The sequence below is a fragment of the Drosophila suzukii genome, chromosome 3 (genome assembly GCF_043229965.1).
Source record: "Drosophila suzukii chromosome 3, CBGP_Dsuzu_IsoJpt1.0, whole genome shotgun sequence".
Taxonomy (NCBI): domain Eukaryota; kingdom Metazoa; phylum Arthropoda; class Insecta; order Diptera; family Drosophilidae; genus Drosophila; species Drosophila suzukii.
In genome coordinates, this window is record NC_092082.1 from 2,941,723 (window position 1) to 2,955,284 (window position 13,562).

General features: G+C 40.4%; 2 protein-coding genes across 17 annotated transcripts in view; one reads left to right on the top strand and one right to left on the bottom strand.

The window, feature by feature from the left end:
* The window catches only part of RpL8 (ribosomal protein L8), a 107,488-nt gene that overhangs the window by 79,247 nt on the left and 14,679 nt on the right, over positions 1–13,562 (top strand). The window lies entirely within an intron of this gene.
* Positions 1–13,562, bottom strand: part of msn (serine/threonine-protein kinase msn) — a 34,798-nt gene that overhangs the window by 9,318 nt on the left and 11,918 nt on the right. For 10 of the 14 annotated variants that reach the window (XM_036815110.3, XM_065865135.2, XM_065865132.2 and 7 more), the window contains exons 4-9: positions 3,659–4,103; positions 3,333–3,575; positions 2,733–3,235; positions 2,188–2,361; positions 1,642–1,662; positions 485–840 (exon numbers count right to left, since the gene is read on the bottom strand). In XM_036815110.3, the coding sequence (XP_036671005.2) occupies positions 485–840; positions 1,642–1,662; positions 2,188–2,361; positions 2,733–3,235; positions 3,333–3,575; positions 3,659–4,103 (1,742 nt within the window). The remainder of the gene's footprint in view (positions 1–484; positions 841–1,641; positions 1,663–2,187; positions 2,362–2,732; positions 3,236–3,332; positions 3,576–3,658; positions 4,104–13,562) is intronic. The other 4 variants (XM_065865133.2, XM_036815117.3, XM_036815113.3 and 1 more) reach the window with 2 other exon arrangements.

Below are 13,562 nucleotides of genomic sequence, written 5' to 3' on the forward strand. Positions count from 1 at the left end.
TTAATGGGGTGTTTAAATAAGTGAGAGACAAGAATGTTGTGAAGTCGGGTTAGTATTCAGAGAGAGAGATGATGTGTTCTTCCTAATCAGGGACCGCAAATAGGTTTTATATTATATTATACCAGCCTAATCACTGAAATTTATTTTACTATCAAGTTAGACTAATGTTTATAGCGATAATCTTATGACCGGAAATAATTATTCCATTCTATGGCTGACATTGATTTTGTACTTTAGTTCAAGGGGAATATTTATAATATCTCAGATGCTTACGTTGTTAACTATATTTTTCTTAAATAAAATACTTTAAAGAACTCGAGGTATACTATATCATTGGAATACAATTAAAAAGTAAACATTCTTAACAAATTCCTGATTACGGTCCCTAGTGTTTTTTAATTTTCAACTGTGAACTACTTTTGCATCTTCGATTTGTGGAATTTTGCTGCAAACTGCCACGCCCCTTCTTTGCGGTTGTACTTACAGCGGTTTGGGCGGATCGCTGGCCAGTAGGGTTCCATCGTTCCTGGCCCGATCGTTGGGCTCATCCGGCTCGCTGTCCGAATCGCTGCTGTCCAACGGATCCAGCGGATTCACCGGCTGTCCCAGATGATTGTTCGACTGCTGTGGCAGTGCGGCGGCCGGCTTGGACGAACCGCCTCCAGATGCCGATCCTCCCGAGGAGGACAGACCGCTCGACTGGCGATTGTTGCGAGGAGGCGCCTCCGGCTGTGCCTGCTGCTGGGATCCCTGGCCACCGGCGGCTGTCTGCGGCTGTGGCTGTTGGGAGAAGACCACGCCCAATTCACTTAATTGTGCTGCTAACACATCCAAATGATCCTACAGTTTTACAATACATTTGTTTTTTTGTTTTTCAGGGGCAGGAGGATTTGTGTGTGTGTAGTTTTTGTGTTGTGTATTTGGTTGGGTGTGTGTTGAATTGCACATGATACCACAGTTTTTCGGATTTTCGTTTTATTTTTTGAGAGGGGGAATGGGAACGAAAAGTAAGAGAGCATTAGATTGGTTTTCCTCCGATACGGTACTTATAGATAAAAACGATCTAACACACGCCAGGCGAAAAAAGTGTTTTTGGATCCAGCAGAGCATTACATAGAATCGGTTAGAAAGCTCGGTTGTTAGTCTTTATCTACGTTAGGTGGATGTATATTCCCATTTCGGCATATTACTTTACGCCGTAACAGCATTAGAAACGCATCAATCAAACAGGAAACTCTATGCTCCAGGTATCAATCTACTTGGGGGGTTAGTCAATCGGTTGAGTTATGGAATATTTAGGCTTTGGAAGTTTAGTTCTCAAGTGGCACGTGCAAAAGGTGTTGATTTTGGGTTTCGAGAGTTACGAGGTGGGATTTGTGTACCTCCTTTACAGTAATTTTGACTTAGGTCCAAAAAGGGGGATTTTTGGGGTTATACACATGGAAAACATTCGACGAATAGAGATCGTTGCAGAACTTTTGGGTAATATTTTAATACGATCTTAAGAAATACTTCAATTTGATCAAAATTAGTTCTGAAACGCACTCTATATTTTAATGTATGCAAACTTTATAGGAAACTCAAGCAGTAAACAAAACGGAAAAGATGCGACAGGCTTGAACTGAAAATCGTAGGACATACCTCAGGTCTCCTTGGTGGTAACTGTTGTTGTTGTAGTCATGATTGTTGTTGTGTTTTTATTAATATCAAGTGTTTGTTTTGTTGTAATCGTGTGCGGTTCGGAAATCATACGTTGGTTTAACGGCGCAACGGGATGATGTACACATGAGTCAAATCATAAATCGAGAGTTACGCATATAATATATACGGGTTATCAATGCATATTGGTATATGGTATACGTATATATATTTATATTTATAGATTATGTAGGCGCACAAAACATGAAAATAAAAGAGATATAAATTAGGATAAGATATGGTATGGTATCGACTTTTACATGGTTTATAAATATGGGTTAAACTAAAACATTTAACTACATCAAGGGCGGGGGTTTCAAATTACGGGGTACAGACAGAGCATCCTTGGGGAGTTGCCCCAATATAAGCCGGTATTATGCTTTCCCCAATGAAAGTCATTGCTCTGGAGACCTCCCCATGAGATCGGATTTCCCGATTGCCGCCTTATCGGCCCTGCCCTTTCGCTGTTAGTCTACGCCCGATACGCACCGATGGCTTGAAGTTATTCTGCGAATTGCGCTGCTGCTGCTGCGGCGTCTGTCCCGCCGGCTCGCCGCACTTGGGGGTCGGTGGCAATGGCCGATTGGCGTGCGGCGGATCCGGCACCACGATCAGGCGCTGTGGCGGTCGTGCCGGCGGACCCGGCTCCTCAACTTGCTGGCGCTGTAATGGAAATTGGCAGAGGTTTAATTTCATTTGTATTTGAAATATTTACAATCCCCATTCCAAACGAATTATCATCTTACTATAAATATAATAAAATGTCTGAGTACAACTAAAATCTGAAGAACTCGCTGTTTCTTATGATGCTTTCCCCAAATAATTCGCGGTTTCAATCATTTTTGAAAATATTTATGTGATGACTTATCATTGAGAACTGAGAACTTCGAGGACTGAAAAATTCGCGCTTTCAAACAGTCGTAAAAATATTTTTGTTACATTGAGATCTAAAGAATTCACGCCTTATCACAGTTTTTGACATAACTTTGCACATCGCTTTAATTAGCACCCCAAATAATCTTGTGGTTCCTTACCGATGGCGGTTTCGGCTGTCGATTGGCCTGTGGCTGCTGGGCCTGCGCCTGCTGCTGGGCGGCCTGCTGAGCCTGCTGCGCTGCATGGGCTGCCGCTGCTGCTGCCGCCGCCTGCTGTTGCTGCTGCTGGAGTTGCGCCTGAGCCTGGGCAGCGGCATGGGCGGCAGCCGCCTGAGCCTGTGCCTGGGCCATCAGGTGATGCTGCTGCTGCTGCTGTTCGGCGGCCAGGCGACCCTCCTGGATCTGCTGGAAGTTGCGGCGCAACGTGTCGCCACCCGGTGCCTGGACAATGGAGCTGTGCTCACCGGCCAGCTGCGGCTCGTCGTCGTCGTTGTCGGAGCCCGAGTAGCGATAGTCCTCGCGCTCCTTCTCCTGCTTGCGCTTCTTGCAACGATCGATGTGATCCTTCAGCTGGATGCGCACCTGGCGATCTGTGGGCTGGTCCTTGATGAAGGCGTGCTTCAGCAGGTTCTCGGTGTAAGGCCGCTGGTGATAGTCCTTAACTGTTGGCAAAGTCAAGGGATTAGTTATGGTTCTTATGGGATTATGATAAGTGAATAGGATGAGTCAAAGAGGAGACCATTAAAGCAGATGACTCACCTAGCACCGTGTCAATAAAGCCGTGGAACTTCTTGGACCACTTCTTCGATTTAAGCCTGGGTGGCGAGTTGCGCGGAATCAGGAAGAGGGCGCGCATCGGATGCAGATCGCAGAGCGGGGGCTGTGACTCAGCCATCTCCAGAGCGGTGATGCCCAGGGACCACAGATCGGAGCGATTGTCGTACGTGGCGTCGGGATTCTCGTCGCAGGCAATGACCTCGGGGGCCATCCAGTAGGGAGTACCTAAGGGGGGGAGAGAGGGGGAGACAGAAAGCCAGTTTAGCAGGTAGGTCGATCGACAGTTGCAGGTGACTCATTTAACTCACCGATGAATGTGTTGCGCCGGCCTATCGTGCGATCCAGCTGGGCGGACACACCAAAGTCCACCAGCTTCACCTCGGCGTTGTCTGTGAGGAGCACATTCTGCCCCTTGATGTCGCGATGGATGACTTTGTTCGAGTGGAGGTAGCTCAGGCCCCGCAGAATTTCGCGGCAAATGTACGCGATCCACTCCTCCTTCAGGCTCTGACCCTTGGTGGACTTGACCAGATCCGTGACCGATCCGGCACCGCAGTACTCCATCACCAGCCAGAGCTGATCGTCCTTCCCGGGCGGCGACTTCTTGATAAAGGCTCCGTAGTAGGTGGCGATGTTGCGGTGATTCGAGTATTTCTTTAGCACATTGATCTCCAGCTTGATCTCCTCCTCTTCGTCCTCGGTGACGTCCATCACCTTTATGGCAGCCAATTGACCAGTCTTCGTGTGACGGCCCTGTGAAAGAAAAATGTAAGTGTTTGGTGAGTAATCGTTACCATTAATATGCTTCTTAACTGTTATTTACTAAAGTTTTTGATGCTTTGGAAGAAAAAGCTGTTTTAGAAACAAGTTTCAAGTAGTTATATATCACTTATATATACTCGTTCCACATTTGAGGAATATGTTTGTTTATAAATAATTTTTTTTTTCTCGAATGTTTGATATTAAAATTATCGTAGCAAGAAAAAAAATGAAACTAAATGACGAATTGTTCTTCTTATCGGTCATATAAGTCATGAAATGAAATATACTGGTTTGGAAATGTAGACTAATGTAATGTATGGTATTTATAGGCTAATCATTTGTCTTTCTTTATTTTTACTAGGAAATGAAATGCGGAAATATTGTCTTTGAATATTTAAAAGCTTAGAACTTCTCCAGCGAGAATCTGAACCGAGTTGGTCATGAGCATTGGCAATGATCGAGGTCAGGCCGGGTTGGCTGTTCCAGAACTCGGTTCATTACGGCATTGAGGCTGTTTAATGCACTTCAGCACCCTCCATTATGCTCTCGACGACAACAAGACGATGACGCTGACGACGACCATGGAGGCGTTGGCTAGTGCAGCGCTATACATATATTCTATATATTTTATATGGTCTGTGGGTCTCTGACGCCTTCCCAGCCCCCGCCGGGCGTCAACCAACTGCGACGCATAAAAAGTGATTAAGTAAACAAAAGCAGCCGCAACAGCATCATCGGCATCGACTCCAATGGAATCAAACAATAGAACGCAACGTGGAGAGAGAGAGGAGGAGCAAGTGGAGGGCAGAGAACTCTGTCTGGAGAGGAGCATCAACCTCGAGTGGGGTAATGTGTCTGCTCAATCAGAGTGTCAAGTAGTTAAGGTAAACATGCCACAAATATCTATTCAAGAGCGCCACGAAGGTGACTAATTCAAGGCCTGGAAGGGGAGTCTAAAAAAAAGATTGAGGCACTGAGAAAAAGGATTTCAACTGCCGGAATGTTTTGTACTCCAGTTCAAAGAACACTTGAGGTTGAGTAAGGTCTTTCCCTCTTTCGAAATAGTCTTACAGACTTTAAGGTCAAGAGTAAACAATCTTCAAGTATAAATACTTATTCGTAACTTAATGTAAATCTATCTTTAGCACTATACATTTCAGGTTAAACACTTTAGAATAAATGATTCCATTCAGTAAACATAAAACGTCTGCGTTATTCTTAGTTTCAAATAAACAGTCTGTTCTCAAGATTGTATATTTTACGATAAACCATTAAATCTGTAAACCAACGTATGTCCCTTTTAAGGGTCATTGACTTCTATAGTTTTGGAGTGTTATATCCCCGTGAATAAAACTCTTTTAATCAAGAACTCTACTTTCTAATTTGTGACAGTTTAAACTACTTGGTCTGAGATTGAAGAGCTCCAATTATTTGCCTAAAGTTTTCAAGTCCCGCCTGCATCTTTGGCGTTTAGAGCTGGTATTTAGACCCAACCCCAACTAGTTTCAATTAGCCTGCCACTTTAATCAAACTCGCAAATTGTTTTTTATTCTCCACCCCCCTCCCTTCTTTCGGCCAAGATTGAGTTGTCCTGACCAACCGGTTCCTGTTTTAAAAAGTGCTCCAAGCATCAGCTGCCATCGCATCCCCGTTGCGGCTGTCGTGTCGCCTAAGCCGCTTTTAAAGTCATTTTACATTTAATACAGTTTTAATTGAGTGAGCAGGAGCATCATGCTGCGGCCCCATCCATAAATCAAAATGCTTAACGAGAGATGATAACAATTTAAGTGACGATAGTCAGACGATGAAGATGACGATGCGGCTATGGTATGGTATGAAATGTTGCCCGTCGGCTCTTCGATGTTCTCTTTAAGAGGGTGATTACGATTTGGTTTCTAGTTTGCAACCCACGGGGAAAACACTTTGGAAACTCTATCGTTTCGATGATCTATATCTGTAATGGCTTCAGGTTGATGGCTGTATTTTAGGCACTATTATAGGTTGGTTATGTTGGTTTTGTTTATATATGTTTTTGTTAAGTGATTTATGGAAGACTATGGGTTTCAGTTTATTAGTTTTCTAAATAAAACATATTTTCTACTTTTCGGGAACCTCAAGAATTCGCGTTCTTTAGAAGATTAAATTAGAAGATTAGGTAAGACCGAAATCTTTCAAAACTAAATTGTTCCTAATGGTTTGGTTTCTAGTGTATTCCATAACTCTTGGCAAAAACCAGTCATTTTCTTTCCGCTTATTGATTAGTTAGATGAGGCGTTACATCTTGGCTAGATTCTATCAAAAAGTTATTAAAAAAAAAAAGGTTCAAACGGAGCGGGAGGAGCTGGAGAATATCTTGGCCATCATCGCATCATCATCATCAGATTCTAACTGTGCTGCAGATTTTATGCAAATTAATGACATGCACTAATGGAGCCTGACTTGTGAAATTGTGCATAGAGAAATCGATTAGACAGGCTCAAAAAAATATAAATCAGAGAGATGGGGAAATTTCTAGCAGGTGTTGTAAGTACAATTACCAGGAAATGGTCGTCATTGATTTTTGACTGAGTTCAAAATACCCCCCCGAGCTACACATCTATGTAATCGAAGAAGAAAGATGATTGCCGCAATTAATACAAAGAAAAATATTTGTGAATCACTCAGTGCAGTCCCACTCTCCCCAGGCATTTGTCCACCTCCCTTCGGTTTCTTCTTAAAAGCCCAAAAGCAAATAGAGCTAAACAATCCGCAGAAACAAATAAACAAAGCAACTGACGACGACCGACAACGACGACAAGCCTTTTGCCATATAAAGCCCCCCGCGACCAAAGAAAAAAGAAAAATCGCTGAATTTGTAATATAATCAAAATGTGAAAATGTTTTAAAGGTAAAGTCAACAATGGAATGGAACTCAGTCGACTGGTGCAGCTGTCCGATTCGGGTTGGGATTTGCCTACCTATGCACAAGAGATGGTTTATGATTACCACACCGAGCACGAGTATCTGTCAGATATACCGGGCATACTCACATTCACAGTCACACTCACGGCTGTAGAAACAGATATGGATACGGATACCAGCGCAAATAAAATCAAGCGTGAAAAGAAACCCAAACAATAAAACAATCAACCCGATGATATGCAACAAACATACAGATACTTGGGTGCTAGGGTGGACCTTAATGGGTGAAGACTTCAAATCTTAACTACAATGTATTTCAATTCAAGGCAATAACTTTACTTGAATAACTTTACTTTAATGTTTTTTATCCTTTAATTCCACAAAAGAGTAAGCCCACTTTAATTTTAAACTGCAGGTCCGCCCTAAAACGCCTTAGTGTCTATAAGAAAACAATAAAAATGCATAATCAGGCGGAAAAAATATTCTCATAAGCATTGTATATACCGGATCGTACAAAGTATACGTAAGAAAAGCATTTGCAATATCTTGTTTTGAAAACTCCACTCTACCCCCTTTCGGAAACTATGCAAGTCGTGTAAATTGTCGACAAAAATCCCAGTGGAAAAAAATGGAAGAAAAATTCGCAACAGACGCTGACAGAAAAAATATGATTTTAGTCTGCAAGCTGGCTGATAACAGAGGAGGGAAAAAATATAAATATATAAACGCAAGTCGGAAACTGACGTTGCATAAGAGGCAAAAAATGCAGTCAAGTGCTTGCCTCTCCTATAAAAATGGCCCAAAAAGATCAACTTTTTGACATGTTTTTCAAGTTGCCTCAACTTGGCACGCAAATCGCTTGATACAAAGATGAGGAGAAAGGGAAATGCTTTTTATACACACTTTATATGCACGGGGGAAAATTGAGATACAGTTGAGTTAGCTAGAAAAAATGGTGTTCTGTTTGCGATAAGGCCAGAAATCCCCACTGTTGTTGATGAACCGGGCAAACATGTGTTCCATACGATGGTACAGAGGAATATAAAAGAGGAAATGGAAATGTTTTAATAGATTAGCAGAGAACTGGGATCAAGGAAAATGGAAAATTAAGATATAGGTCGTCGAAGGGAAATGACTCGACATAAAGATCACAGGAGATCCTAGAACTAGAACTAGGAATATGATTAAAGATATTTCCAGTTAGCACATATATGACCGTCATTTATTATTAATTTATGATGGTTTCATAAACTAGATTCTGTCCCAACTTCCCGTTCCACTACTCCCATTTCCATGCAAATTATATCGACAACGACATGGAACTGGATCCACCCACCTGCCGATGGTATTGGGTAACCCAAAGCCAAAGAGTCCCAACCACATGAAGCCGAAAGGAAACCAAACCGCATTGTACTGCCACATTTTTTCTTCTCTTCTGCTGCCTGGCACCTTTCATTGAGCTTTGTGGGCATATTAATTGTGGCAACTGAATCCAACTGAATCTTGGAGCTCCCACACAGCCGCACAGGCAATTCAATTACAACTCGAATACGAATAGAAAACCACAGCACCACGCCCGTGCGATGCGTCAAGTAAGGTACAATATATATGTATATACGTGGTATCATAAGTAACCCACCAACCCAAAAACCCACCGAGTGGCAACAGCCTCCAATTTGCCCCACTGGCCCACAGAGCTGGGAACCTCCAGTTTGGAGCACCAGTGCAACTCACAGCTGCGTTTGGCCAACTTACGCAACATTTGTGCATAGTTTTTATACATTTCGGTTTTTTTCTCTGCCAGTTGATCAGTGTGCAAATTTGTAGACTCCATTTGAAAGGTGATTAGGTGGGCTGTTGTGGGGTTAAGAGGGCAGCGGGGCGGGAGGTGGAAGGTTAGCGCTCATCAATTACCAATTGTTGTTAGTTTCGTTAATTAACTCGGGTAATCAAAGTTTTTGTTGTGTTGCCCCGGCGAGCAGTTTAAAAACTTTTAAGTATACCCCTCCCGAGAGTGGAAAACAGTGGAACATCTACAACATTTTGTTAGGATTTAGTATCATTCTTAGTTTAGATCAAATTATTTGTTGTATCTAGGAAAAACTGTATTAAAGTGGGAAAATATATTTAGTTTTGAACACTTTGGAAAATATTTAGTTGGTTTATTTAATATAAAGTTCATAATACTCCATATCCAAATATTAAAACGATTATATGATCGCAGGTTCAAAATATGGAATTAAATGTCTTTCAATACCCTTTTCAGTTTATTATTATTAAGAATGGTTCACAAATTTAAACATTCTCAAGTTCTAAACATTTTTGAACCCTTTCACAATACGGATCTTTTGGCCTAGGAAAGTGCAACCTGAGGTTCCACTGTAGTTGGAATCTGGATCCAAGTTTCCACATCTCGTTTGGTGTGCGAGTGTTTGCAGCTGGCTCATAAAACGGCAATTGAAGGAGAAATAGTGCTTGAAATTTTTGTTTAAATTTATCCCCAGATATATATGGCTCACAATTGGTCAGCGTTCGAAGTGCTTTTCTATCCGCCGCTGTGTGCCGAGAGTCAATCGCCGTGGGTCGGTGGTGTGGGTCAAAGGTTAGCCGGGCCAATAGTTGCATTTACAACCCAACTTGCCCCCCCACATCAGCTACGTTTCCCTCTCGCTCTTTCATTGAACCACTTAACAGGCTTTTTAGCACTTGGCTGCATTTCATTAAATTGAATTTTCCCAGCCGTCAGGAGAGAGGAGTGTGTCTGAGTGAGGGAGTTCGAGTGGAGCGTCGGAAAAAACCGAGTTCAAAGTGTTTGAAAAAGCTTTCCATTTTGTGTTATTGCCAGGTTGCTGCTGCCATAGCCTCCGCCACCTGGTTAACCTAGTTAGTCAAAGTTTGTTGTTTGATGTGCCAGTTATTTTTGGATCCAAAGTGCTGGGGCAAATGTAATTTTGGCATTTACGGTTTAAAAATTTATAGGACATCGCAAAACACCTGTCTAGACAAATTGCCAGGGAATAAATTTAGCAAGGAAATTTAACCCATTTTGAACTCAAAGAAAATCGATTAAACATGCCATACATCCTATCATTACATCCTTTTATATTTTACAAAATTTTAGATCTCTTTTAAGAGGTTATTATTTTGTAAAAGATTTCCGAACCCTTTAATAATCCCTAAACCATTTTTTATACCCACTTCCGACTGCCCACATTCGTAATCGAAACAATTCTCCCCCATTTCACAATCAATTACCAGCACAATTATTGGTTATTCATTAGTTTTGCCACGCATTAGTCGCCTGGCAATCACAAAAACAATTTGCATGGGCCAATTTCCTTATCAGTGGAAAATACCTTGAAAATTGACTCATTGAATCTATTTTTATTGTTGACTGCCAAAGTGTTTATTTGCCAAGAGATAAGCGCACGATGAAATTGTGTCAAAAGATAATTTGGGCAAATATGGGGTATTCAAATGGGTGTGTACATCATATATGTATATAATAAAATAAAATACAAATAATGTATTTTGTGATAATGACGTCACTTTTGCGTGTCAACATTTTCCGGTTTCCTTTCAAAAGTTCCTCATCACATAAGGGTGTGTTTTGTGTATTATTACTTCCCGGGTTTATATTCTAATTAATTGAGAGCAAAAGTGTGTCCCCTAAGAGCTGTCAAATTGCGATCCCCATTTCGGTAATTGGAAATTAAATGAATTAAGCGGAAATATAGATAGGGAGGTCTCGAAAACAGAAACTTCCAGCCGCAATACGACTGCGGGTCAACGGGTTCGCTTTTTGTTCTCAGCTTTTCCCTCCACAGATTGTGGGCACAATTACATGGGACAATACTATATGTATACTCCGATGTCACATTGTAAGTCAATATGGAGATAAGGGTCCGCCAGCAGCTTTTGAAGAAGCTAGGGCCATATCATCAGTTAGATAAGTTCAATTCCCTTTCGGCTGGGAAAAGACAAAGGCTTTTCTTTCTTGCTTGCAGCAAATTATGCATGCAAAATAACAAAACTTTCACTCATAAATTAATTGTTCAACAGCAAAAAAAATAGACGGGGCGAAACAAAACTAAATATGCCCGAAAAGTGGCCAACCAAATCATGAAATTCCATAAAAACAATCTCTGAGTAATCAGCGAAATGTTTGCATATTTAATCGAGCCATACATATTAAAACGTTTGCTTATTGCCAAAGTTAACCTTGTAAGCAACACAAAACAGGCATACTTGTGGCAATTGCTGAATAATGGCCAAACATAAAGATAAAGAGAGTTATCTTATTTGCTGATTTGTGGGCGGTTATTGGTCATATGGTTTCAAAGTTTATTTGGAAAAGTAGGTCAATTGTCCATCAGCATGGAAAAAAAGCAATTCGGAATGGTTTAAGATCGAATCAAGAGATCCAATGTGTTAAAAGTTAATTTGGTTTTTATGATAGCCTAATAAAAGCAACATAATCATATTATTTACGATATTGATAATATATTTTGAAAGCCCTTATATTTCCGAATTTTGTAATGTTTTTAGAGATCATATGATATCAGTTCCAAATTCTTCATACAACCCTTAAAAAAACTGCAAGCCATTTGCTGTATTAAGTGAATCATACTCTTTTGGATAAGCAAACAACAAAACATGGATTCCCCTGTTAAACAGAACTCTATATTTTATAATAAAATACATTTCCAAATACTTGCTAAGCTGCTTTTCCTGGTATTCTTAATGAACCAATTAGCAAATCAACATTTGTTTTGCTTTTCCTAATGCCCGAAACCCCGACCTTTGATCAACCTTTTTTTTGTTTTTAATAGTTTTTTGTGGTTTCACTTTGTTGGAGAAGGCAGACCACAAAAATTTCACACGCCGCCTTCGAAAGTGATAAATTTTCAACTTCCAACATGCATATATAATTTAAGCCAAAAACAAAAGTTGTTAAAAAATAAATAAAAGCTGAAAAGCAAACAAAAAATAAACGAATGAAAAAAAAACAGCAACCCACGCAGACAGATTATAAAAAATGCATAACTTAGCAGCTTCGACACCAACTCACCGGGCGTTAAAGAAGAAGAGGCAAGTTCCCAAGGTCGTTACTGGGTGCCCACACATATATATCTATACCTATATGCCATATTCCAGCTCTACGAAACCCCCAACACCTCGACTTTGATTCCAAGACTTTCCCATCATGTATTGCTGCGGCTAGCGAAATATACCTTTTCTTTTTGTTTTTCACATTTTGCGAAAACACTCGAAAACGCACAACGTAAACCCAAAATCCCATTTATTGTTTTGGCCAAAAAAAAAGAGCGGGGAAGGGAGCATACAGGTTGCCTTGTCAATGAAAAAAGTGTCAGGGCTAGAGATTTAATTAAGCGAACAAAGCGAAGCAGAAAGCCCGAAATCAGAAATCCGACAAACTGAAAACTGAAAACCAAAAATACAGAGCAAACACAAAGTTAGTGAACCTCTAAAAATACAATGAGCGAGAAATAGCGCAGAAAATGCAGGGAATGGGTAAAGATACAGATACAGAGAGGAATCATTTAAATATTTGTAAAGCAGAGAAAGAGAAAGGAGACTTTACTGCACTACAAAAAATGAAGTGAACTTTCAAATATAATAAAATATATTTAGAACTTGAAGTAGAATCACAGAAATCTGGGTGACTAAAAATTTTTAAATATAGCTTGTAAGATCTTAAAGTAAGATCCTATGTAAAACTTAATCTTACATATTTTTAGATAATTTTAAACTTTACAATACAACTTTTATGATCTAAAAGTTCTTCAAAACCGATCCTTATAAAGAAATATTTTTATAAAATTTCAGAAAACAGTCCTTACATGTATTGGTCACATATCATATATTTTTATATAGCTCCCTGAATTAGATTAAATATCTTGTCAAAGATTAGATTAAAGAGTGTACACTAAACCTAAGTATATATCTAGTTTTTCTTTGTGTGTACCCACTGTGGGAACGTGTCAATGACTTGTGTTTTGTTTAAATGTGTTTTGGAGCCTACCCAACAAATACTATTTGCGTAATAATTACTTTTTTTGTTATTTCGGCACTTTTTAGCTGTGTGACATTGAGAGAGCCTTTTATGCTTTTTTGGGTACGCGTGCACTAATTGCCGCCTCTTTTATGGGGTCTGAAGTCTGTGTCTATATAGTTTCTTCTCTGTATTTCTCTGCCTTTTCCTATTGCTGCTTTTGCTTTTTGCTTTGGCTTCCTGCTTGATTTGTTTATTGGCTTTAATGTATTTTGCATGTTTTGCCTGTCGTGTTTTATTTTTATTGACTGCCCTGCACTGCAGTTTTTGCCTCTTCAGCTTCTGCTTCTTTCTGCCTGGCTGCGCCTGCGCCGTTGGTTAATTTTAGTAGTATTTTTTTCTCATTTTTCCCCCATTTATTTGCTTGCGTGCTTTATTATCATGTCTCGCTCATAAATATGTATTGTATCTTGCTGTCTGCACTTGTCTGTCTCAAACTGAAGCCCCTCCTCCAATCCACCGCCTCCTCAATC